We start from the raw sequence: 25,196 nt of genomic DNA, 5'->3' as shown, positions 1-25,196 counted from the left end.
GCCGGACAAATGCAGAGTACCATGTGTTCAACACAGCAAGCTCTTGTTAAGCACATTGGAGTACGAGAAAACTTTTGAACAAAAGATAAGGTGTTATTCTGGAAGTACCTGTAAATAAATGGCTGTTGTTTCAATTGAAAACAAAAGTGAGTTGAATTCTTTCCTTGTGACTATCTACATAACAATATGTGGGTCCCTAGTGTTGACATGTACCAACTATGTTATAGTAAAGGCAAGTTGATTCACAATGGTCCTCATTAACAGACTAGGGTTGTTGAGGTAGTTGCACATGGTTGGGCTTACCAATCCACTCATCTCCATGGTGACGGTGATTGTCTGGAACATTTTTTAGTATGTAATTTTATTTCATCAACAAATTTATTAAACTGTGAAAGAGAGAGAGAGAAAATGAATTCTGAGCTTTTTTTTTTTTTTTTTTTTTTTTTTTACAGGATTTAAATCAAGATGATGAAAAAGCGCTGGAACAGTTTATGTCGAAAAATCCTCCCGCACAACGTTGTCTGGCTGATATTATCATGGAAAAACTAACAGAAAAGCGAACAGAAATCGATACAATGATGTCAGGTAATTTTGTTTTAAATTTATTTGTAATAATTTTTGGATTTTAGACATGAAAATCTTTGCCTGGGTCTTCAGTAAGATGTGTGTATGATTATCTCTGCATATCCCAGCAGTACTTTGCTTCAAGAAAGCAGAATCCAATGGCAAAGTAATCTGAAAATGACTAATTCTTTTTCATAGGGGAGTATTCGCGCTTAAATCCATCAAAAGGATGTTTATTGTGAGCTTCTAAGCACATTTATATTTTATCTCTGTCTTTACTATTATATAAAAGTCACTTTGCGTTTGTGGGAGTTCCTTCCCCATAGGTTCCGAAACAGCTGACCCTACCTTTTGCAAATTTTACACAAAGTTAGTTTATATATCTGGCAGTGTTCTTAAATACATTTTGTACAAAACTCCATCCAATAAGTATCAAAAAATGAAAAAAATCTTAAAAAATAGCTTTTCTCTCTTATAGGTAAAAGAATAATATTTACAAAGGAATATTTTACGTTACACTGGCCAAGGGAGATAATAAAAAATTTCAATAAATCATTTCTTCTTCTTAAAAAAAAAAAAAAAGATTTATTATAATCTGGAGATATAGTTCAGTAGTAGAGCATTCGACTACAGATCAAATGATCCTCTATTTAAACCCGGGTGTACCTCACCATTTTATTTTAATTTTTTCTTATTAATGAGTTTAATTTACAATACAAGAAGGAGGTACCATTTAAAATTCATCATCGAACCCAAATATCAGCTGACATATTGTAAACAGACGGAATTCAATGAACATTATCATTATTATTTTTTAAAAAAATTTTGTGAATTATTCCTCGTGATATATAATAATCAATAGAGGATTGATTCTATAATACACACGCAATCTTCATAAATTAAAATATCATGTTTAAGCGTATTGTACAACTGGGCAACGCCGGGCTGCCAACTAGTGTGCTGTATGGCTGTTGAACACAAGTGGATTCATCCATCCTGTTTTTAGCCTGCTAGATGAGTAGGTACTTTCTTCATCAGTTAAATAGGGGAGTAGTTGACTCCATTATTGATAACCCATGTATTAGGTGTATCAGAATTTTGGGGGAATTCTTTACACCCCCAACACGAAACTGTGAATAACATATAAAAAACTCGTAATTTCTCATTTAAAAGTGGTTTGTTTATTTTCTTGATTGATTATACTTCCAAAATAAACTATTAAAGTTGTATGAAAAGTAATAGAAATATTATTTTTTATCTTTCAAAAACCAGTGTTTACAAAGTGCTGGCACGCTTCTAGGCAGCCATTTTTTGTACGTAATGAAATCAATTGATTTTTACGAGTTAAATATTTTTCAATTTTTTAACTTTAAAAATCTATCAAAATTTATCTATTGATTCAATTTTTACGATATTTTCAGGGTCAATGGGAAATTTTATGCTCTTTCCAATAAACCGAATATAATATTTTAGACAAACGTTTTTTTTAAATTTTCCCACCACATTTTGAAATGTCTATTTAGATTTACATAATTAATTAATGTAACAAAGTTTTATATATCACAACCTGAACATAAAAGGTCAATGAATAAAATATTCAAATTTCAAACAAAAAAAAAAAAGAAAAGTTTTTTTGCTAATTTACCTGTAAAGTTCAAAGTGTAAATCCTTTTTTTTTTTTCGAAAACCAGGTGGATTTTTTTTGTTTTGTTTTTTTTAAGTGGGAGTTTATTTTATTCTTATAATTTTCCATTCAATATTGGACGCTGAGGATATTTTATTCTATTTTAGCCATTGTTTTTTTTTTTTTTTTTCGATGTTTAAAAAAAAAAAATTCTCTCAGTAATTAAGACTGACAATATATTAAAAAGAAAGTTCTGGTATTTCTCTAAGATAGTAAAAAAAAAAAATCGAAAATAAGTCGCTCGGTCAATGTGTAAATGGTCAAAATCCATAAATGAAAAATATACACTTTGCAAGTATGGTAGCACAATAATGACTTCTACTGAAATATGTGAAAAGTACACAAGGGAGATTAGGCTTCATTGAAACGGGTTTTTTTCCCCCCTTCTGTACTTCCGTACATATCAAACTGAGAATTCTTTTTACATACGGGTATTTTAATGGCTGATAAACAAACGTCGGAGACATGGTACTTGGTTGAAAAATCCTTTCATTTAAAAAATACATGGAATATAATATATAAATATAATTAAATTCTCATACCGGAACATTAGAAGCAATCAAATATTAATAATTTGAAACAGGTAAGTGATTTTTTCACAGTTAGATATATATATTACATCCACACAAGTTACGTTTTTTGTTTTTCGTGAACTTTTTTTTTTTTTTAATAAAACCGATGGAAAAAAAAAAAAAAAAATATTGCATATTTTTTTCGGTGAAACCTTTTATAATATTAAATTTTGGTCTTTCCTCATTTTATTGAAATAAAAATTTATGGGTATTTAATGAAAAGTTTTCAATGGCGACTTGTCCAAAAATTCTGATACACCTACCCATGTATACAAATGTTTGCTTTTGAAAACTTTAATGATGCATATTTTTAAAATAAAATTATTCAGTTCTTGTTCAGAATTTCCCCTACATTAACAAAATAAATAAAAATCTGATGTACACGTGCCCATGACAAAATGAAAAAAATTATATCACATAAATTGATCAAGTAGTTTTATTTCTTAACTAAGAAAATCAAATTTTATGAGTAATAGAAGAGCAACTGTCTTGTCTGCCATTTTGAAAACAATCTATAAAAAAAAAGGCAGAGTTTGCATAGATTTCAAAAGTCCGTGAATTTTTACTTTTGCCTTGAAAAGGTCTTATTTCTAATATTACCTTGAAAAATCCTCGAAAATGTGGAAAATGTCTTGAAAATCTTTTGAAAGAGTCTTGAAAATTGTATCCTTTACGTCCAGTAAAAATTTGTGTGGAAATATTAAAAATTCAGTTAAATCTCCCTCTATTTTTGTTCTCATTTATAATTTATTTTTGGGAAGGTAGGGGGCACGAGAGGGGAGGAGTAGTGGCGGCCCCCATAAATAAAATTGACCTCTCCACCTCTCTAAAAAAAAAAAAAAAAAAAAAAAATACATGCATGGACGGGAATCTCCAATGGTGAATTCTCCCCCCCCACACACACACACACAAAAAAAAAATTGTAATAATTGAAAATGAGGATGGTCAGTCAAAAAAAAAAATGGCAGCCATCTTGGTTGGAAAATTCAAAGCCTTAAAGAGAGTTAATATTTGAGATGAAGTAAAAGGCTTTTAAAACTACTTAAAAACACCAAAAATTGATGCAGGTAGATTGCAAAGTAACTTTTCTTGGCTACAGTAACATTTATTTGTTGTATATTTCATTTTTGACTATTATTTTCGAATCACTGTGGATTGTAAAATAAGCCCCAAATTTTGTTTTGAAAACTTGAATTTTGTCTGAAGAAGGCCTTGAAAAACTTTGAAAAGTCTTGAAAATAGACATTGACAACTTATTAATTTAAACATGCAAGATTTATGTTGTTGTAATGCCCATGAATTTTCATTAATCATTTTAAAATGATTTTTATTATAAAAATAAAACTATTTGATCAATTCACATAATTTTTGGAATATAGTTTTTTGTCAAGGGTACGTACATTATGGAGATTTTTCGGTGCTTCTATATTATATAAATAAAAAAAATATTAAATTTCAAGTAAAACAAATGGTGCCTACATAATTGTCATGTCACAAATAGTAACATATCCAAAAATTACGAAAAATGATAAGGTAGAAAATGAATTAATCATGAAAAAAGACATTTGTAAAATCCAACGATTTGGTTTTAAAATCTTCTGATTCGAATTGGAGAGTTAATCAGAGAGGTAATAAAGTTTTCAGTTTCTTGGAAATCTTTTGCTCATTTCGGAAAAGTAATTTCGAAAAGTTTTAACATGGACTTGAGATTAAAGCAAAGTGGTATTATTTTTTATTTTTTCAAGTGATTATTGCAGACTTATTGATTTCTTATGTCTGTTATACATGGTGTTTCAACTAATCTAATGCTAAAATTCAATCAATTACTTAAAAAAATGAAAAATTCAAACAGTTAAAAAAAAGTTATTTTTAGAATTTAAAAATTATGTACTTATTTTTGTTTTCTGAATAAATCCTGTCTGCTATACATTGTGTTTCAATTTAGTTACTTCCCCTTTGCTTATGTCACATGACCAAATATGTCCGCCTGAGTGTGTAACCATATCGAAGTATTATTACCCTTATCAGAACAGTTTTCCACAAATAATTAAGTCTCTACCTTATCATTTTCTGTAATTTTTGGATATGTTACTATTTGCGACATGACAATTACATAGGTACCATTTGTTTTACTTGAAATTCAATATTTTTTTCATTAAAAAATTAGCACTTCTATAGTTAATATAGAAGTGCCAATTTTTTTTTTTTTTTTTTTTTTTTACATGGAGGTCACAACTTATTAAGGCCCAGAAGCCACTCAGGGATAAGGGTTATTGTGTGTACAGTAATCAATGGGATAGTATCGTAGCAATCGTTAGTATTGGAGATTTAATATAGTGTCTTACTTAAAGGGGCGGTTCATCAGGAATTTGTTTATGTTGGACTTGAAGACATCCAAGTTGTAGTCAGCTGGTAAACAGGCAAACGGAAGAGAGTTCCACAGGCATGCATTTCTAAGAAAGAAACTTTGTTCATGGAATCTACGTTTTGATTTAGGCACAGATAAAGAGTGGGGAAAATTACTGACAGTGGTTTCAGCTAGACGCATGTTTATCGTAAAATATTGGCGGGGGGGGGCAGAGATTGGAGCTCAGATGTGCACTTGCCATGGAAATAACGATAATACAAAGACAGGATCGCAACGTCTCTTCTGTGGGAGAGAGGTTGCAGGGAAGAGAAAAGGGCATCCCCCACTAGGCTACAGAGTCTATTTTATACTCTCTCAAAGCAGGATAGGCTGTTTGTAGCAGCTCCTGGCCAGATGTGACAGCAGTACTCCATCCTTGGACGTACTTGGCTTTTATATAGATAGAAAATTGCATCAGTAGTGAGATATCTTCTGGAGCGGTAGAAGGGTCCCACGATTTTCCCAGCGACCTTGGCAACAGACTTGATGTACGTGTTCCATATCAGATCAAGAGTAAAGGTCAAACCCAGAAGCTTGTCAAAACATGAAGCCTCTCCTAGACAAGAGCCATCCATTTCAATTGATGCCAGATGGGGATCAGAAGCATTGATGATGTAAAGATAGGAGCTTGGTTTTAGATGCATTAAAAGTAACCAGCCACCTCTTCCTCCACTGTACCATGCGCTCAAGATCAGAGGAGAGAGAATCAGAGAGAACTTTGTCACTTACAGCCTTTGATGTGTTGCCATAGATGGTCGTGTCATCAGCATAGATGTCAACGAATGATTGAAGTAGGTGTTTTGACATAGGGTGAATTCTGGACAAGAGCCAATAATTTAGATGGTAATAATTAATATATTTAAAATATTTCAAGGAAAATTAAGCATTTTGCATGTAGCTTTTCTTTTCTTTTTCCCTTTATCTTTCGTTGCTTGTGTGATATCATGTTTAAGAAAGTTGAGTTTTGCCTCTTATTCTAGTACTTGAAACAATTTTTTAACGGTTACAAGCGCAGTTCATACTTAACGTAAATTATGTCACTTTGTTATATAATATAAGATGTAATATATATAGAATACATAAATTCGTGCCTATCTTAGTTTTATTTGTGTTGGTTTGGTACCCAGAGATCCAGAAGCAAATATAATTTTTTTCTTCTTTATGGAGATTGATTGAAAATTTTCACCAATCCTTGACCATCTTCAAGCTTTAATGGATATAGCATGTATATACTGAGGAGCTGCTGCTCAAAATGACAATGCTTCAAAAGGGCTGATTGCGAAGCCATGAGAGAACACGTAAGATATGCTTCTTTTTCTCTTCCTGCTGAACAGTATGTTAATGAGACAATTGAATGGTGCAAATCAGGAATTGAAGCACATGTTCCCACATGGGTAATATTTGGAGAAAATGTGTATGTTGTTGGTGGTGCTTGGAGGAGGGGGGGGGGCATTACATCTTTTCTCTGCCAACAGCAATAAATGAATATACAATTGGTGCATATGTTTTTTTTTTATCCATTTAAGAGATGCAGATTGTGGTTTTATGTTAATTACTCTTGAAAATTTTTCAATGCGTTTAATTTTTCACTGTTTCCATTTCAGACAATGATGGCATGCAAGTAAAGGATCTCGATGAACGTGTGGTCGAAATGTATAAAAATGTTAGAAACATTCTGGCAGTCTACAGAAGCGGAAAGCTTCCAAAACCTTTTAAAATCATCCCATCGTTAAGAAACTGGGAACAGGTGAGACATACTTTTTATTTTTATTTTTTTTTGTTCTCTCTTTCTTTTTTTCCTTTTTTCTTTTTCCTTTCTTTATACTTTTTATTTTTCTCTTTTTTTCCTTTCCCTCTTTTTTTCCTTTTCCTCTTTTTTTCCTTTTTCTCTTTTTTTCCTTTTTCTCTTTTTTCTTTTTTCTCTTTTTTTCCTTTTTCTCATTTTTCCTTTTTCTCTTTTTTTCCTTTTTCTCTTTTTTTCCTTTTTCTCTTTTTTCCTTTTTCTTTTTTTCCTTTTTCTCTTTTTCCTTTTTCTCTTTTTCCTTTTCCTCTCTTTTTTCCTTTTCCTCTCTTTTTTCCTTTTCCTCTTTTTTCTCCTTTTCCTCTTTTTTCTCCTTTTCCTCTTTTTTCTCCTTTTCCTCTTTTTTTCCTTTTCCTCTTTTTTTCCTTTTCCTCTTTTTTTTCCTTTTCCTCTTTTTTTTCCTTTTCCTCTTTTTTTTCCTTTTCCTCTTTTTTTCCTTTTCCTCTTTTTTCTCCTTTTCCTCTTTTTTCTCCTTTTCCTCTTTTTTCTCCTTTTCCTCTTTTTTCTCCTTTTCCTCTTTTTTCTCCTTTTCCTCTTTTTTCTCCTTTTCCTCTTTTTTCTCCTTTTCCTCTTTTTTCTCCTTTTCCTCTTTTTTCTCCTTTTCCTCTTTTTTCTCCTTTTCCTCTTTTTTTTCCTTTTCCTCTTTTTTCCTTTTCCTTTCTCTTTTTTCCTTTCTCTTTTTTCCTTTTCCTCTTTTCCTTTTTTCCTTTCTCTTTTTTCCTTTTCCTCTTTTCCTTTTTTCCTTTCTCTTTTTTCCTTTTCCTCTTTTCCTTTTTTCTCTTTTCCTTTTTTCTCTTTTCCTTTTTTCTCTTTTCCTTTTTTCTCTTTTCCTTTTTTTCTTTTCCTTTTTTCTTTTCCTTTTTTTCTTTTCCTTTTTTCTTTTCCTTTTTTTCTTTTCCTTTTTTCTTTTCCCTTTTTTCTTTTTCCTTTTCTTTTTTCCTTTTTCCTTTTTTCTTTTTTTCTTTTTTCTTTTACCTTAACTGCCCTAAAACACTAAAATGACCTTGAAATCTGGAATTATTTTATATTGAATTCCAGATTTTTTTTCCTTTTTTTTTTTTCTTTCTTTCTTTTTTTTTTTTCTTTTTTTTTCCTGACAAATTTTCTGGGGTGTTCATGTGTAATTTGCCTAAAAAGATAAAATCTCCTATTTTGGGAAAGTGGGAAGGGGTTAGCAGAAGATGTTAATCTACAATAATATCAAAGAAATCTTGTAATACATTAATTTTTAAACAATCCTAGTATTTGATTTTAGTTTCTTGTACATAGAATTTATTACAATTTTGAGAAACTTTGAGTTTCTAGCTTTTCTTTTATTTGATACACATTATTTTTAACGTATGATGGCACATTTATGCGTATTTATTGCAGATTGCTTGGAAACTATTAACTTCTGTAGATTTTCAGTACCATATTGAAATTTGTTGCTGACAAGTACATTTATATGGCAAATTTCATTGCGTGTTTTAACAAAGATATAGCATTTTTACTGAAAAAGTAGTGTAAAAAATGTGACAAAACGCATATGGTCTTAAAGAGGGAAAATATTTAAACGTGCAAGGCACAAATATAGTTATAACTTCCTTATTTTAAAACATTCTTAGATGAAGCTCTTTCTATGAATCCTATTGAGATATTTTAAGCAATTTCAATTTTTTCATGTGCATTGCGAGTTTTACATGCACTGTTTTTTGTTGGGAATGCTGGAAAATAAAACGTTTACTGAATCATAGTAACATTAGTCCATGTTTTTACTTTTTCAGGTCCTTCACATCACTCGACCAGAGAACTGGACAGCTTCCGCGATGTACCAAGGTACAAGGATTTTTGCTTCAAATCTTAATGCTAAAATGGCTCAAAGGTTGGTTAATAAATTTGATTTTCTTATTTTTTTTCTTTGTCAACTTTTAAAAACCAAAACCTTCATTTAAAAAAAAAAAAAAAAAAAAAAAAAAAAAGGGGGACCCTATGTATTTTTAGCGGTGTGTTTATGCTTTTATTTTTTATAAAAAAAAAATTTAAAAAATAAAAATTTAGATTATAGTCAGCTAACGTACTTAACTTCCAGCGTGGCTGCTACCAGAAGTAGTGACAAGACAAATCAGTTCCTTCGCTTTTTTTTTTTTCTCTCACGCCTATATCTCTCCTGTGTATGTACTGTTTTTTTTTTAATTTTTTTTTTTATTACGTTTTTCTGATCTTTCTTTTTTTATTATTTAATAATCATTGTAAAGTTTTTCAGTCCTATTTTAATTAAGAATTATTGAAATTAGTTTATTTATTTATTTTTTTTTTAAAGAATTATTGAAAACTTTTTTTAAAATTTTTTTTTCAACTATTTTGGGAATATTATATATTGAATACGTTTTTTATGGTGTTTGAAATTTTGTTATTTTGACTTCAATAATTTTATTTTTATACTTTCATAAACATATATTTTTTTTTTTTTTTTTTTTTTATTCAAATTTCACCCCAAACAAGGCACAGTGCCACTTTGAAGCAGGGGGCTACTATTAGGGAATTAATTAGCGGGGTCATTATGAAGGGAGAAGAGTAGAAAGATGTTTGTTAACATTACACTTGAACTTCTGCATATCATTGCAGTTGGGAAAGCAGAATCCCGGAAGGGAGTTCCAAAGACCCGCAGTTCTGGGGAAGAAACTATTGGAGTAAAAGGCTTTCTTGCACCTAGGGATCTCCACTGTAAAGGGATGAGACTTAGTAGCTTGTCGGGTTTGTCGGGGGTAGTTACGTCGGGGAGGTACAAGTGTTTGCAGTTCGTCAGAGCATTCACCATTAAAGTATTTGTAGAACAGGCAGAGGGATGCAACATCTCGTCGATGGGACAGAGGTTGAAGCCCAGATGACAGTTCAGGACCTATCAGGTTTGCGACTCTTTCTTGAACCCTGTCCAGGAGCGAGAGACAAACAGCAGATGCACCAGCCCAGATGTGACAGCAGTACTCCATACATGGGCGAATGGTTGCCTTATAGAGGTATAGGATACTGGCAGGCGTAAGTAGTTTTCTAGCACGGTAGAGGGAGCCAACCTTCCTTGCAGCAGCCTTGGCAATGCTCTCAATGTATCTATTCCAGTTCATATTCCCTGTAAACGTTAGGCCGAGGAGTTTAAAAGAAGTACTTTCAGGCAATGTGTTCTTGGCCATTGCTATTGGTGGTAGAGAAGGTTTCTTGTAGTTATTGAAGGAAACAAGCTTAGTCTTAGCAGCATTGAATGAGACCAACCATTTTTGTCCCCATTCCACTACGGATTGGAGGTCATCCTCTAGTGTTTCTGCCATTTTCTTGGATATGTGTTCATTTGTTTTCCCCTCATATCTGTTATAGAGAGTGGTGTCATCGGCAAATATACCCATCTCCGAAACAATATTATCAGGGAGGTCGTTTATGAATATCAGGAACAATAGAGGTCCAAAATTTATTATATAAATTCAAATAAAAAACTTATCTTTTAAAATTCCAAAAAAAGCTTATTTTTATAATTTCATGAACATATTTCTTATAAAATTTCAAATAAAATAAAAACTTATTTTTTCATTTTGTTATTAATAATAAATTAATGCACAGAAAGGCAAATTGTGTTATTTTTATCTGCATAATTTTATTAATTTTTATTGCATAATATTGTCCTTTTCTTCTATTTTATTTCAATAAATATTTCAGTAGAAATACTGAAGAACAATAAAAGTGAAGGAACTAATTTGCCTTGTCACTGCGTCCAGTAGCAGCCACATTGGAAGTTAGGAAGTATGTTAGCCAAAAATTTTAACACCACAAATAAAAAGAATTGCACTTTATAAGGGACTAGCAGGACTATCCGGTGTTGCTCAGAACTATAAAAAAAAAAACATTAGAAGAGATTAAAAAGTGTACAATATCTTTATACACGGAGCATAATAGATGAGAGGTGATTGCAAATTGCATGGTTATGATGACTGAACTTATGCATTCATGACCAGAAAGTTTCATCACTGTTGCAGATATTGATGGTGTGAAACTCTAAGAAAGCAGTCCTTGTTATCGATGTATGTTAGAAGTACATAGAAAAGTTATGGATGATGCTACCAGCTGTGTCTATAGTTAGAGAAGCCAACCATTATTTTATTATTTTAGCATAAATCTTTTAGATTAAGAAGAAAAGAAATTTTGCTTAATATTCTCTCAATAAATAAATTTTCAACAATCAGGCAATCCCATTTTTAAACAAAGGGGGTGGCAAGTGATAAAGTATATATATTAACATTTTTTTTTATTTTCTAATGTTCTCTTATTTAAATTTTTTGCTTTCCTTTTTTTTAGGTTCTTTAACTTAGTTCTGCTACCCCGTGTACGTGATGACATTGCGCAATACAAACAATTAAATTATCACTTGTATATGGTAAGTTTTTTTTTTTTTTTTTTTTTTTTTGTGTGTGTCTGTCTGTGTGTGTGTGTTTTTCTCCAAATACAGCAATTAGTGATGGGACGATTTCAATTTTTTTTCCAATTCTTTTTAAATTTCTAAATATAGTTTTTTTTTTTTTTTGTGGTGTTTGTGTGTGTGGGGGGGTACTGTAAAAAAAAATGTATTATGTGCATATATTTTTGTAAACATAAAAATAAACTTGTGGGAGTGTTCTATAAATTTTAGTTTTTACTGGTAATAAATATTTATCACTTCATCATTAATACGACCTGTGGAAAATTAAGTTCGAAATAAAACAAATTAAATCAATTTAAAGAATCGTTTTTGGCATCAGATAATAGACAGAAATTTTTCCGATACCTAAAAAAGTTCTTTTTTTTTTTTTTTTTTTTTTTCTTGGGTTTTAATTTTTTGTGTCAATTCCCATTTCCACTTCCAATTGTCCCAACAATTGGAGAAGAGTGTATAAGAATATGATTGGTGTGTAAAATTTTCATGCGACATCACTGGCACAATAAGTGGATGCAGGAAATTGATAGAATTCTCTCTTTCATCTGAAGCACCTGAGAAAGCAATACGGCTTTTCAAAGGAAGAATTGGTTACTTATACACGAATACTCTTAAGAATGACTAAAAATTTCAAAGAAGTCTTTAAAGCCTAATTGTATTTGTAATAATATCTGCAAAGTTATTTGTAGCGTAGTCATTGTATGAAAGATCTTGATCACGTGGTGCAATGGGGGAAAGAGGTGGCTAGTTAATTTTAATGCATCTAAAACCAAGCTTCTATCTTTACATCAACATTCTGATCCCTGTCCTGTATCAATTGAAATGAATGGCTCTCGTCTTGGGGAGGCTCCATGTTTTGACAAGCTTCTAGATCTGACCTTTACTTCTGATCTGAGATGGAACATGTACATCAAATCTGTTGCTAAGGTCATTGGAAAAATGGTTGGATCCTTCTACCACTCCAGTAGATATCTCACTTCTGATGCAATTCTCTACCTATATAAGAGCCAAGTATGTTCAAGGATGAAGTACTGTTGCCACATCTGGGCAGGAGCTGCTAGAAGCAGTTTATCCTGCCTTGACAGAGTTCAAAATAGACTTCATAGCCTTGTAGGGGATGCCCTTTTTTCTTCCCTGCAACCTCTTTCCTACAGAAGAGACGTTGCGAGCCTGTCTCTGCTTTATCGTTATTTTCATAGCAAGTGCTCGTCTGATCTCCAATCTATGCCCCCACCCCACCCCAGCCCGACTTTCGCGAAAAACACTCATCTAGCTGAAACCACTATCAATAATTTTCCCCACTCTTTACCTGTGATGAAATCTAAATGTAGATTCCATGAACAAAGCTTCTGTCTTAGAACTGTATGCCTGTGGAACTCTGTTCCGTTTTCCTGCTTTCCAACTGACTACAATATGGTCATCTTCAAGTCCAATGTGAACAAGTTCTTGATGAGCCGTCCCCTTAAGTAATCCAATTTACCAAATTTCCACTTACTAATGTTTACTACATTTTCTCATTGACTACTGTACAATCATTAACCCTTATCCTCGAGTGGTCTCTGGGCCTTGATAAGTGATGACTCGTTTGTAAAAAAAAAAAAAAAAAAACTTTGCTCAGTTTTTTGTTCTCTAACAAAACCTTTATATCTAGTATTTCCAACAACGCATTTTTTCTAAACATTTAAACAATTCATTTCTCTTCTTCCAACCACATGTAACTTTTTGTCTCTTCTGTGATGTCACACATATGTTGTGAATACGTGCTTCTGAAGTCACGTCACAAATCTCACTTCTCCGAACATGTATGTGACATCACTTCATGCGGCCGACTTGGACATTATGCAAGCTGCTGCTGCTGCTGCTATCAACATCCGCAGCTCTGTTACATCCCATCATATTACACAAAAAGAATATAAAATTTCAAGAAAAAAAAAATTATTTATGGTAGTTCTCCATACTTACTGTACTGTTCTGAAGTAGCACTCATCCTATGCAGGTTGAACTGACTTCCTCTAAAGGAAGAAGTTCCGTGGGAGTGACATTTATAAGTCCCCAGTTGCATGTATAATGTTTACATCTAGATTGCTTATGGATGTCGTAAAAAATAGCAGGTAGGTTTTATTATGTACTTACTTGTGAGGGGGAAAAATAAATATCTTTCATCAAAAATTCTGAAAATTCATCCAGTAGTTTTGTTTTTATAAAATAAATTCTACTTTTGGCGGTACATGGAATATTATCATACTTTGGGAGAGAAATCTACCTGTTTTTTGTTTTATTTTTAATCTCGAAAAAAGGAAATTATCTCCCTTGAACATCATGATAATGATAAATTGGTTCTTAATTAAAAACTACTTGATCAATTTAGGTAACTTTTGGAATATATTTTTGTTTCGTCATGGATACATGCATCATACAGATTTTTATTTTTGTTTTTAATATGGGGGAATTCTGGACAAGAACCACTCTTTCCTTATTAAAATTAACTATTCCAATGATTAATGATGATGCTAGCCTCAGTATTATACAAGTCAGTTACTCAATTTATAACTGCTTATTTTATTGGATTACTAGCAGGACCTGTTTCTCGGCATTGCCAGAGGCAAGGTAAGAAATATTAAGTAAGAAAAATATTGCATTATGAAATCATGTATCTTTTTTTTTTTTTTTTTTTTTTAAATTTGACTGAACTTGAATCATCTTGCATTAAAGCAGTAAAACCAAAGATTTGATTGTTTTCTTTCCTTTTGTCTTAGGCATTACGCAAAGCTCTCTTCAAACCAGCAGCTTTCTTTAAAGGAATTCTCATTCCATTGTGTGAGGTAAGTCTGATTTGTCTAATAATGGATGAATGGTCTCTGTTCACTAGGGTCAGTTGAGCCATCTCAAAATGGTTTTACAGAATCTAACGTCACTCATATTGATCAGCAGCTGATTTTTTTGCATTCTTCAACCATTCCCCAGTACAACAATGCATATCAAAAATTGGTGTGTGGGGGGGGGGGACTATTGGTTCCATGTCTGTTCTCATTATTGTAATCCATTTCTTTAATTGAGGATCTTTCTGCTTCTTTCAGCCAGTGATGCGATTGAGTCTATAAATTTGCAGATGAATTGCTCCTCGTGGTGTCAAAGAATGCGATCAAACCAGCAAAGTCTTTTTTTGTGATGCTGGTGTTGCATTTTGCTCTGATAGTGCAGTTTGGAATTTTGTCGAAGAGACAATTTTTTTTTTTTTTTCTTATAACCAATGAATGGTATTCATTCATCATTATATTGCAATAGATGAATTCATAGACAACAGCTGATGATATCAAAGTTTATCTAGGAAAACCTTTTATTTGGGTTGTGCTGAAAAGGAATTCGAAACAGCTAAGAATCACGTATTATTTAATTGGAGTTCATTATCACCTGACAAAGGCCAGAGGAATAGTTGGCCGAAACGTCGCGAAACAAACAACTAAAAAAGATGAGGATAGTAATCTGCAATAAATTAATAGCTATCTAATAGCTAATCGGTTTTTAAAAAAACACCAAGTTATCATATTGTTAGCAAGTTAAGAAAAACCGTCAAAATATGCATTGCTCAGATGATGTCTTAACTCCAAGCAGAGGCTCCAAGTCCAATGTAAACAAATTCTTGAGCTGCCCTCTTAAATAGACAATTTTTACCCGGTTTCCATCACCGTACACACATTAACCCTTATCCTGAAGTGGCCTTTGAGCCTGATAAGTAGTAACTCTACTATAAAAAAATAAATAAATAAATAATAAATAAAAATAAATAATAAATAAATAATAAATAAAAATAAATAAAAAAAATAAATAATAATAAAAAAAAAATAATAAATAAAAAAAAATAATAAATAAAAAAAATAAATAAAAAAAAATAATAAATAAAAAAAAAAAAATAATAAATAAAAAAAATAATAAATAAAAAAAAAATAATAAATAAAAAAAAATAAATAAAAAATAAATAATAAATAAAAAAATAATAAATAAAAAAAATAAATAAATAAAAAAAATAATAAATAAAAAAAAATAAATAAATAAAAAAAAATAAATAAAAAATAAATAATAATAAAAAAATATTAAATAAAAAAAAAAATAATAAATAAAAAAAAAATAATAAATAAAAAAAAAATAAATAAATAATAAATAAAAATAAATAAATACACCAACAAATTTCTGTAATCCTACATCAAGACCTTTGATTGGCTGGTAAACGAATCACTCAGAAAATAGTACATAAAAATGTATGATTGCTACATACAATGTACCACTAATGATTTTATGATTTTAAGGAGAGAAAGAAAAAAAAAAAAAAAAAAACGATACCCAGACAAATTTCTAAATATCTGGAAATGGTCTTTAAAAATTATTACTTCTAGAAGAACGTCCCTGTCAGTGGGGCATTATAATACGCCGACTGCCCCCCTGCAGAGGGTAAAAGTCCCTCAATGGGGGTCCTGGATATGACCTTAAACTATATCCAGTGATGAGGCCCCAGCTTGTGGGCTTTGGGGAGTGTGGAGCCACCCTTCAATTACCATTGCTCCCAGGTCCACTCTGACCCGGAATGGTAGTACCTGTTAGGGTCCTAACTATGGGTTGAATAGAAACCGACGTGAAAACAACAAATATATTCTATTAAAAAAAATTTTCTTCAAAATCTTTGGATTCGGCATTGAATAACCCGAAAAGGGTTGATATGCCGTAAAACAAAAACAACCAACCAACCAATCTAGAAGAAATTATTTTGATGTATTGAAAGAAATATGGCTGAATCAACTTATGTTGCTCCATTGAATGAATACCCAGCATTAATCTGACCATTTACGCAGACAATTTGATAATAAATTGATAATAGCTGTGTTGTTAGAGTGGAACAGCTGAAGCAGTAAATTATCTATGCACCTATATAATTATTTGTGCATTTTTCTGTTTATATAACGCAATCATGAAGGGGAGACTTACATTCATGATTAAAAACGTTTAAAATAAAGTTAACGGGGAGAAGAAAAGAAAAAAAATTATGGGAGTCAGCTGACTGGTTTCGCCCTTGCTTTATCAAAGCTGTATCAAGGGATTTGTTTTGGAGAGAAAAAAACACGAATAGGAATCGAAATTATGTACAAATAGAATCGCGTTATGAGGAAAAAAATCACATTATAGAGGAAAAAAAAATGGGGGAAAGCGATTAAACTGCGGCAATGTTATATTACTCGAAGATCCTAGAGACTAATCACACTCAGACCCAAGAGATATTCCCTCTGTTTACCTATCTATCTATATAATTATCTATCTAGTGGTGGGTGGATGAGAGATTTGAAGCCATGTGTGGGCAGATTGTCAAAACCTGGCAAACTGTGACCTGGTCAAGTTTCCACCGGAAAGTATCCAAACAGGTGACCGGACGTGACATGCCGCATGTCATTTGTTCCGATTTGCTTAAGCATTGTTGAGTTGGGTTTGAGATGCCAAGAGCGACAGTTGGCTAAAATTGGTTTCCCCATGAGGGTGGAGAAGTCTCAAAATAGAGACGTAGAAGAACCACCCTAAGCCAAGATCGTTGATCACTCCCTTCTGCTATGACGTATACCTGGGAGTGAAATAAAATACATAAAATCTCATATCAGCTCGAGTCCTGTTTGGAGTGTTCCTTCTAACAGATTCTAGCTCCCCCCGAGAACAATCGACAGAACTCCTAGAAAAAAAGGTAGAGAACGGGTATGTCCTTATGTATATGTTATGTTCTGACATGCACTTATCAACACGACTAGATGAGACTAATCACGGACAGTAAAATAGACATTAAGGATACAAAAACAAGTCCGTTACACAACATAGAAGCCTACATATAGTTCGTTATGATAAGAACACAAAAACACATTTAGAAGTGCCGTATATACTCGTTCTACACACAATGATTTAACTATATATATACATGTAAGTTTATTTAGTACTTTACTCTCTTTTCTTTTTGGCTTGTTTAGTCTTAAGGCATTACTCTTTTATGTAGTACAAAAAAAAACATACTTATGACCATTTTTTATAATAGTCTTGTTTCTAGCGTCTTGTGCATTACATTCAGACGGGAAGGACATTTTAAACATTGTTAAACAATGTATAAAATCTGTGAAATGTGCATTTATTTTTTTTTATAAAAATGTGTTTTTATAAATTTTTATGAAGTCTTCTAATTATTGCAATAGTCTTTTTAGTAAATTTTTATTCATTGAACCCCTAAGAATTAAGGTATTTGTTGTCACGTATGTTACCCAAGCAAAATCTCATCAATTTTCAAAGCTCCATGAAGTGGGAAAATACTCAAATTTGGCAACCTATCAGAATAAAGTATTTTCTTAATCTTAGATTTTGTCCTTAGCGAAATGGTCATTTGGTTTGGACCGCACCGTCCCTTAAGTTCAGGCTTTATAGCATAAACAATTTTCATTGAAAAGATTTCAAGCCTGCACAAGTTAGTGTAAAAACCTTTATTTTTTTCATGTATGTATCATAAAAAATAAATCAAGTAGTTTTTTTGAAAACTGTTTAAATGCACAACACACACACACACATATATATATATATATATATATATATATATATATATATATATGTAAGAGTTTTGGAGTAGAAATTTTTCGAGCGACGTTCTTTTTTTCAAGCAACAGCAAGCAGCAATAACCCATGTTTGGCCCATGTCCAAGTAACCTACATCTAAAATTTCAAGTGTTCAGACCCAAAATTGGCGGAGGAGTTTGGTAGAGTTTGCAAAAGTCAACTCTGTAAACTTTGACCTCTAGCAAGCCAAATTTTCGCCCCAAAACTGATTAAAAAGCTTGCTGCTTGTCTGAATACCCTTTATGTAAAATTTCAAATTAAATTTAAATTAGCTGAATAGTTTGCTAGAGATCGCAAAGGTAAAATCTTTTGGACTTTGACCCCTTGGAAGCTAAATTTTCAGGAAAAAAAAACGATTGAAAAAACTTGCCCTATGTCTGATTAGACTTTATGTAAAATTTCAAATGTTTAGACCAAAAATTGGCTGAGTAATTTGGTAGAGACCACAGAGGTCAATTTTTTAAAACTTTGACCCCAATTATGATCCATTAACATTTGTTGTTTTGGGCTCAAATCAAATTATAAAGTTAGATCCATGTCCAAGTAACCTATATCTAAAATTTCAAGTGTTTAAACCCAAAATTGGTGGAGGAGTTTGGTAGAGTTCTCAAAAGTCAAATCGTTGAACTTTGACCCCTTAACAGCCAAATTTCTGGCTGAAAACCCGATTAAAGATTTTCCCAAATCTCAGTACCCCTTATGTCAAATCTCGAGTCTGTAGACCAAAAATTGACAGTTATTTGGTAGGGAAGTGTACACACACACACACACACACACACACACACACACACACACACACACACATTTTCACTTTTATAGATATACTAGCATTTCAGCCCGGCGTTGCCCGGGTGTTTGGAGGTGTATGCTGAGCAAAAAAAAAAAGAGTAATTTTTTTTTTAATTTGACCCCTATTATGACCCCTTAAAATTTATAGTTTCGGGCTCAAATCACTTTATTAAATTAGATCCAGGTTCAAGGAACCTATATCTAAAATTTCAAGTGTCCAGACCCAAAATTGTCGGAGGAGTTTGGTAGAGTTCTTAAAGGTCAAATCGTTGAAATTTGACCCCTTAACAGCCAAATTTCTGGCTGACACCCGTCACATCGATTTTCCCAAATCTCAGTACCCGGTATTTCAAATTTCGAGTCTATAGACTAAAAATTGAGAGAGTTATTGCGTAGGGAAATGTACACAGACAGTCAGACAGACAGACACATTCACTTTTATAGATATATAGATAGATAGACAGATAGATGAAACAAAAATATATACGTATACATAAATATATATGGAAACGATTTTGTGTTCATTGTAAGCTTTTTACGCAAATATTTCGCAAGTATAAATCATGTAGAATATCTGCATGAATATAATTACCCGTAATAGTTAACTAAAGGTGATCACCCTATAAGAAAACTGAAAAAACTAATAGGGAATTAATTAAAAATGAATGTTTAAAAGAATATGCAAATTAGTTAGATCTTTTGCTAATGGATGCAATTCGATAACTCATATATAACAAAATTGTATTTTCTTTTTAAATAAATAGAAAAAAAGGGTTTTTAATATGAATATCACTACACACCAAAGGAATACGGAATTATAGGTATATAGATAGATCATGCACAATGATGAATGCAAAGTGAAATACATGCAGACGACACGCATGTATTGGGGAAAAATTGATTAGACTCATTCTGAGTGAATTCTACGTTCAATAATGCAGCTTCTTGAAAAGTGTTTCCTGTTACCATTTATTTTTTTTTCCCTGTCTATTTTTCTTCTTTCAGTCGAATTGTACTCTAAGAGAAGCAACCATTGTTGGCAGTATTCTTGGTAAATACTCTGTGCCGATGCTTCACGCTGCGGCTGCTATGCTTAAATTGGCCGAAATGGACTATAATGGTGGTACATCGATATTCTTAAGAACCCTCTTGGATAAGAAATATGCTCTCCCGTATCGGGTTATTGATAGCATTGTCTTTCATTTTCTTGGGTAAGTTTTAACTTTTAACATTGTGTTGAAATCTTCCTCAGAGCCATATTCATGTAAGAAATACTAAAACATTGATTCTGTGCTTCCTTGGAATCTTGTATAAAATAAATATTGAATGAATTGTGGTAGGATTAGTTAAACAATTATTGTGTAAAAGAATCCTAAAATAAATAAAATCATTGTAATGTGTAGACGAGTCTATTCTGTGATAGGGGTGGAAGAACAGCAAAGGAAGATACCTGTTAATAAACTTGTGTGTGTGTGTGTGTGTGTGTGTGTGTGTGTGTGTGTGTGTGTGTATATATATGACTCATATCCAGGTAACCTACATCTAAAATTTCAAGTGTTTAGACCCAAAATTGGCAGAAGAGTTTGGTAGAGTCTCCAAAGGTCAACTCTTTTGACATTGACCTTTTGGCAGCCAAATTTTCACCCCAAAACTTGCTACATGTCTAAATACGCTTTATGTAAAATTTCAAATGTTCAGACTGCAAATTGACTAAATAGTTTGCTAAAGACTGCAAATCTTTTGAGCTTTGACCCCTTGACAGCCAAATTTTTGGCCAAAAACCGATAAAAAAGCTTGCCCTATGTCTGAATAGACTTTATGTAAAATTTCAAATGTTTAGACCAAAAATTGGCTGAGTAATTTGGTAGAGACTGCAGAGATCAATTTTTTTCTTTTAACTTTGACCCCTTAACATTTATTGTTTTGGGCTGAAATCAAATTAAAAAGTTTGACCCATGTTCAAGTAACCTACATCTAAAATCTCAAGTGTTTAGACCCAGAATTGGCGGAAGAGTTTGGTAGAATTTTCAAAGGTCAAATTGTTGAACTTTGATCTCTTGACAGCCAAATTTCTGGCCGAAAGCCGATTAAAAAGATTTTCCCAAATCTCAATACCCCTTATGTCAAATCTTGAGTCTGTAAACCGAAAATTGACAGTAGTTTGGTAGAGAAATGTACACACACAGACATGCGCGCGCGCACACACACACACACACACACACACACAGACAATTTCACTTTTATAGATATATAGATTTGAGGGGGGGGAGGGGCACAAGAAGGGAGGTGTAGTGGCGACCCACATAAATAAAATTGACCTCTCCACCTCTCAAAAAAAATAGTTTGGTAGGGAAATGTACACACACAGACAATTTCACCTTATATATATATACACACACACACACTAGCTGACCGCCCAGTGTTACTTGGTCGTACAATAAGTTTACACATGATATTTTAATTTATGCCGATTACGTGTATATTATTATAAAATCAATCCTCTATTCATTATTATATATCATAAGAAATAATTTGCCCCGTGGACATTCATCAAAAGGTCTGTTTGTTTACAATATCACGTCAGCTGATATTGAGGTTTGATGATCTTAAACAGTCTTTCTTAGATAAAAAAGAAGATATTTTACCTAACATCAGTCGGCATAACAAAAAATATTCCCATGTAAAAATTGTTCTTTTTATCTATAAGATAAGAAAGACTATTTTTAAGATCGGATTTTTTGATTTTCGATACTTATCGGATGAATCTCTGTGCAAAACATATCTAAAAACACTGCCAGATATATAAACTACCTTTGTGTGAAATTTGCAAAAGATAGGCTCAGCCTATGAGGAAGGAACACACACACACACACACACACACACACACACACACAAAGTGACTTTTATATAATAGTAGAGATATATATAGAAATGTTGATTTAATTTGAATAAAATAAAATATGCATCAAGTGCGCTTGAAAGCCAAATCACGACGTAATATTAGGAAAATAAACAAATATTTTACTTGTTTGAAATTTATTACAAATATATTTCAGAGGTATACTCCCTCTTCAGTGTGTTTCTTTTTTTTTTTTTTTTTCTTGCCATGTTTTAAATTTATCACAAATATATTTCAGAGATACACTTCATCTTCAGTGTGTTGTTTTGTTTTTTTGTTTTTTTTCCTTTTCTTCCTTGCCATGTTGTAAAATTGGAGAAAGAAGTGTGTTTGTAAAGAGCCGCACATTGTATCTAGTGGTTGTATTTTGAAATGTTTGAACTGTACGTAGGCAGCACAAGAGTAATGTCAAGGATGAGAGTTCATATAGAAACGTTTTAATTTGAATTGAATAAAATAAAATACCCATCAAGTGCGCTTGAAAGCCAAATCACAACGTAATATTAGGAAAATAAACAAATATTTTACTTGTTTGAAATTTATCACAAACATATTTCAGAGGTATACTCCCTCTTCAGTGTGTTGTTTTGTTTCTTTTTTTTTCTCCTTAAGTGACCTTGTTGATATGTGCGTGAAATGTGTCTAGTAAAGTTCTCTCTGAATATTTGGTCCACGGAGTAGAAATTTAATATATAGGGTATTTAGACCTGTAGTACACTTTTGATTTAGTTTTTAGCCAGCAAAAATTGCTACTAAAGGGGTGAAAATTAAAAGCAAAACAGTTGACCTTAGTAGCAGTAGTCGACTCAGCAAACCTACATTCGTAGGTTAAACAACTATTTGTATACATATGAGCGTGGCTTAGTGACTAAGGAATGAGGCTGGAGTGTTGTGTGTTTTGGTTTCAATTCTAGCTGATGGCACCTAATTCATAGTTTTTTAATTACTTTTGATACATCACTATATTAATAATCGATAAAGAATTGTCTTCTACAAAACAACCAAACCAAACACCATGAATAAATATTTGAAAATGTAAGGAACTTGAAGCATAAAAACTCATATAAAAAATGGCTGATATGCTGTAAAATAAGACAACCAAACCAAACTAAAAACCGACTTAGATCTGCATCAAACATTGATGTTGTCTTTTTTCTTTACTCTTTGCAAAGCTCAATCATGTTCTGCAAAGCCAAAAACAAAAACAATTTTCCTCTACAAAACAATCAAACCAAACACCATGAATAAATATTTGAAGATATAAAAAACTTGAAGCCTAAAAAACTCTTATCAAATACAGATTCAGCATTAAGTAAACCAAAAAAAAAATAGGTTCGTATGCCATAAAACAAAACAATCAAACCAAACGAAAGACGGGCTTGAATCTGATGACTTTTGAGGAAAATGAAATCTGGACAGTATAGGGGATGTGTGAAGAACAGGAGACTTTGTTGATTTGGTCACAGTAGAAGAATCAATGAGTACTTGGATTAGTAGATTATAGAATTCCTTCTATTCATTTTATGTCACTTTTCTCAAGCTCGTTCTTCGTTTTTTGTGGTTCAGCAGGTCAACAGGTTTTTTGTGGTTCAGCAGGTCAACTGTTTCTAAATTCCATTCTGTGCAGTCTTTTCTAACCTCTTGTTTCCAAGTTTTCTTTGGCCAGCCAAACTTCCTGCGATTTAAGGCATTCATGTTTCTGCAATGTTTTATCTAAGAGGATGAACACATCACATGACTATACCAGTGTAATCGATTCATTCTAAGGATAACCTCCATGCTGAGCAAATGTAGAACAGTTGAGGTAGCAGGGAAGAACAAAGGAAAACAATGGGAGGAAGTAATAAAAGTGAATTGGATAGAAGGAAAGATAAAGAATTTGTCGGAGATAGGTTAGTTTAGAAGTTAATTTTAAATAGCCGTCCAGTACAAGCGAAAACAGAGAGTAAGAAGTGGGCCTTAGGTTTCTTTCGACAGTCTCGTAACTCTTGCTTTTTTTTTTTTTTTTTTTTTTTGTCCTTTGGTCCTCATATTCATATTTGTTTCTGACAAAGTGAGAAGAATTGCTGGTTTTTTCGGGGTTTTTTTTTTGTAATCAATCCATCTAACACTTTATCATTGGCTAATTTTTAATCTTGAAGTTTTTTTATTTTTTGTTATTAACTCTTTACATCCAGTGACTTCATGCTATGTCTGGAGGGAATTCCATAAAAGAAAAAAAAAGAAAGACTACAATTAGAATGAGAAAATCGTTGTTAATTTATTTTTGACTTATCTCTCTTTCTTACCGGGTTATAATGCTATTGCCTGTAATATCACCCTGCATTCAGAACTTATCCTCTTTTATCTGAAAACTCCATTTACATAGTATCATTTATTTTTGGCAGCTTCATAACTCTTGTTTCCCTTATTTTGTCCTTGAGTCGTCGCATTCCATGAACGATGTTTCTGACAAAGGGGGAAGAATGGTTGTTTTCCAGGTCAGAATCTATCAATCTCACACTTATTGGTCCCCTGATAAAAGGAGGGTGGACATGTAAATTCACCCTAGTCCGTTCGTCCGTTCGCACTTTTCTCAATAACTACGCCTTGGAATTTATTGAAATTTTGCACAAACATTAAACATGATATGAGTAAAAATGCATGCTTCAGTTATTGTTGGCTGTTTTTGACCTTGAAGTAGAAATTTTTTTCTAGTTAACTCTTTAAATCAAGTGGCTTCATGTCTTGTTTGAAGTGTCTTCCATAAAAAAAAAGAAATACTAGAATACATTAAGCCAAAAGTGTTTCTTTGTGGAAATTAATTATTTAAAGAAGTTTCTTTTTTATTTTATAGGTTTTCATCTGAGAGGCGACAGTTGCCTGTCCTGTGGCATCAATGTTTCCTGACGTTTGTCCAAAGATATAAAGAAAATATCTCGAGCGAACAAAAAGAAGCCTTAATGGATGTTTTAAAGGTTCATTCGCATCCAGAAATTTCTCCAGACATTCGATGGGAATTGCTTAATTCTAAATGTCGAGATGAAGTGAAAGAAGAGCCCATGGTTTAACAAAGTTTGTTTATAAATAAAAAACTAAAAAAAAAAAACTATTACAAATAAACAATTTTAATTTTATTTACAGTGTAATTTATAATGTAATTTGATTATATATATATATATATATTTGTATTATATACTGTACTGTATTTTGTTATTAATTTTTAATGCTGTATCCTGGGGTTCTATTTTATTATATTGACCTTATTTATCATCTACTAGCCTGAATGGCCGGCGTTGCCCAAGTGTTTGGAGGTTTGTGTTGAGCAAAAAAAAAAAAAATAGTGGTAGTAGCCAGGCAGGCTCGAACCCATGACGCGAAGGCGGAAAAGAAAGTGAAAGAAAATCTGACATCTTACCGCTACTCCATGACATGACCA

General features: G+C 32.2%; 1 protein-coding gene across 1 annotated transcript in view; it reads left to right on the top strand.

Moving 5' to 3' along the window:
• LOC145279997 (bystin-like) overlaps positions 1–24,894 on the top strand; it is a 42,356-nt gene extending 17,462 nt beyond the window's left edge. The window contains exons 4-10 of the mRNA XM_080131607.1: positions 453–585; positions 6,832–6,974; positions 8,792–8,889; positions 11,349–11,427; positions 14,220–14,285; positions 19,885–20,090; positions 24,615–24,894. Coding sequence (XP_079987733.1) covers positions 453–585; positions 6,832–6,974; positions 8,792–8,889; positions 11,349–11,427; positions 14,220–14,285; positions 19,885–20,090; positions 24,615–24,828 — 939 coding nt within the window. The 3' untranslated portion in view covers positions 24,829–24,894. The remainder of the gene's footprint in view (positions 1–452; positions 586–6,831; positions 6,975–8,791; positions 8,890–11,348; positions 11,428–14,219; positions 14,286–19,884; positions 20,091–24,614) is intronic.
• Positions 24,895–25,196: the final 302 nt, after the last annotated feature.

The sequence above is a fragment of the Euprymna scolopes genome, chromosome 7 (assembly GCF_053919585.1).
Source record: "Euprymna scolopes isolate OS-2025 chromosome 7, ASM5391958v1, whole genome shotgun sequence".
Classification (NCBI taxonomy): Eukaryota; Metazoa; Mollusca; class Cephalopoda; order Sepiida; family Sepiolidae; genus Euprymna; species Euprymna scolopes.
Note: the sequence above shows the minus strand (reverse complement) of the source record. Positions and strands in the feature narration are given on the sequence as shown.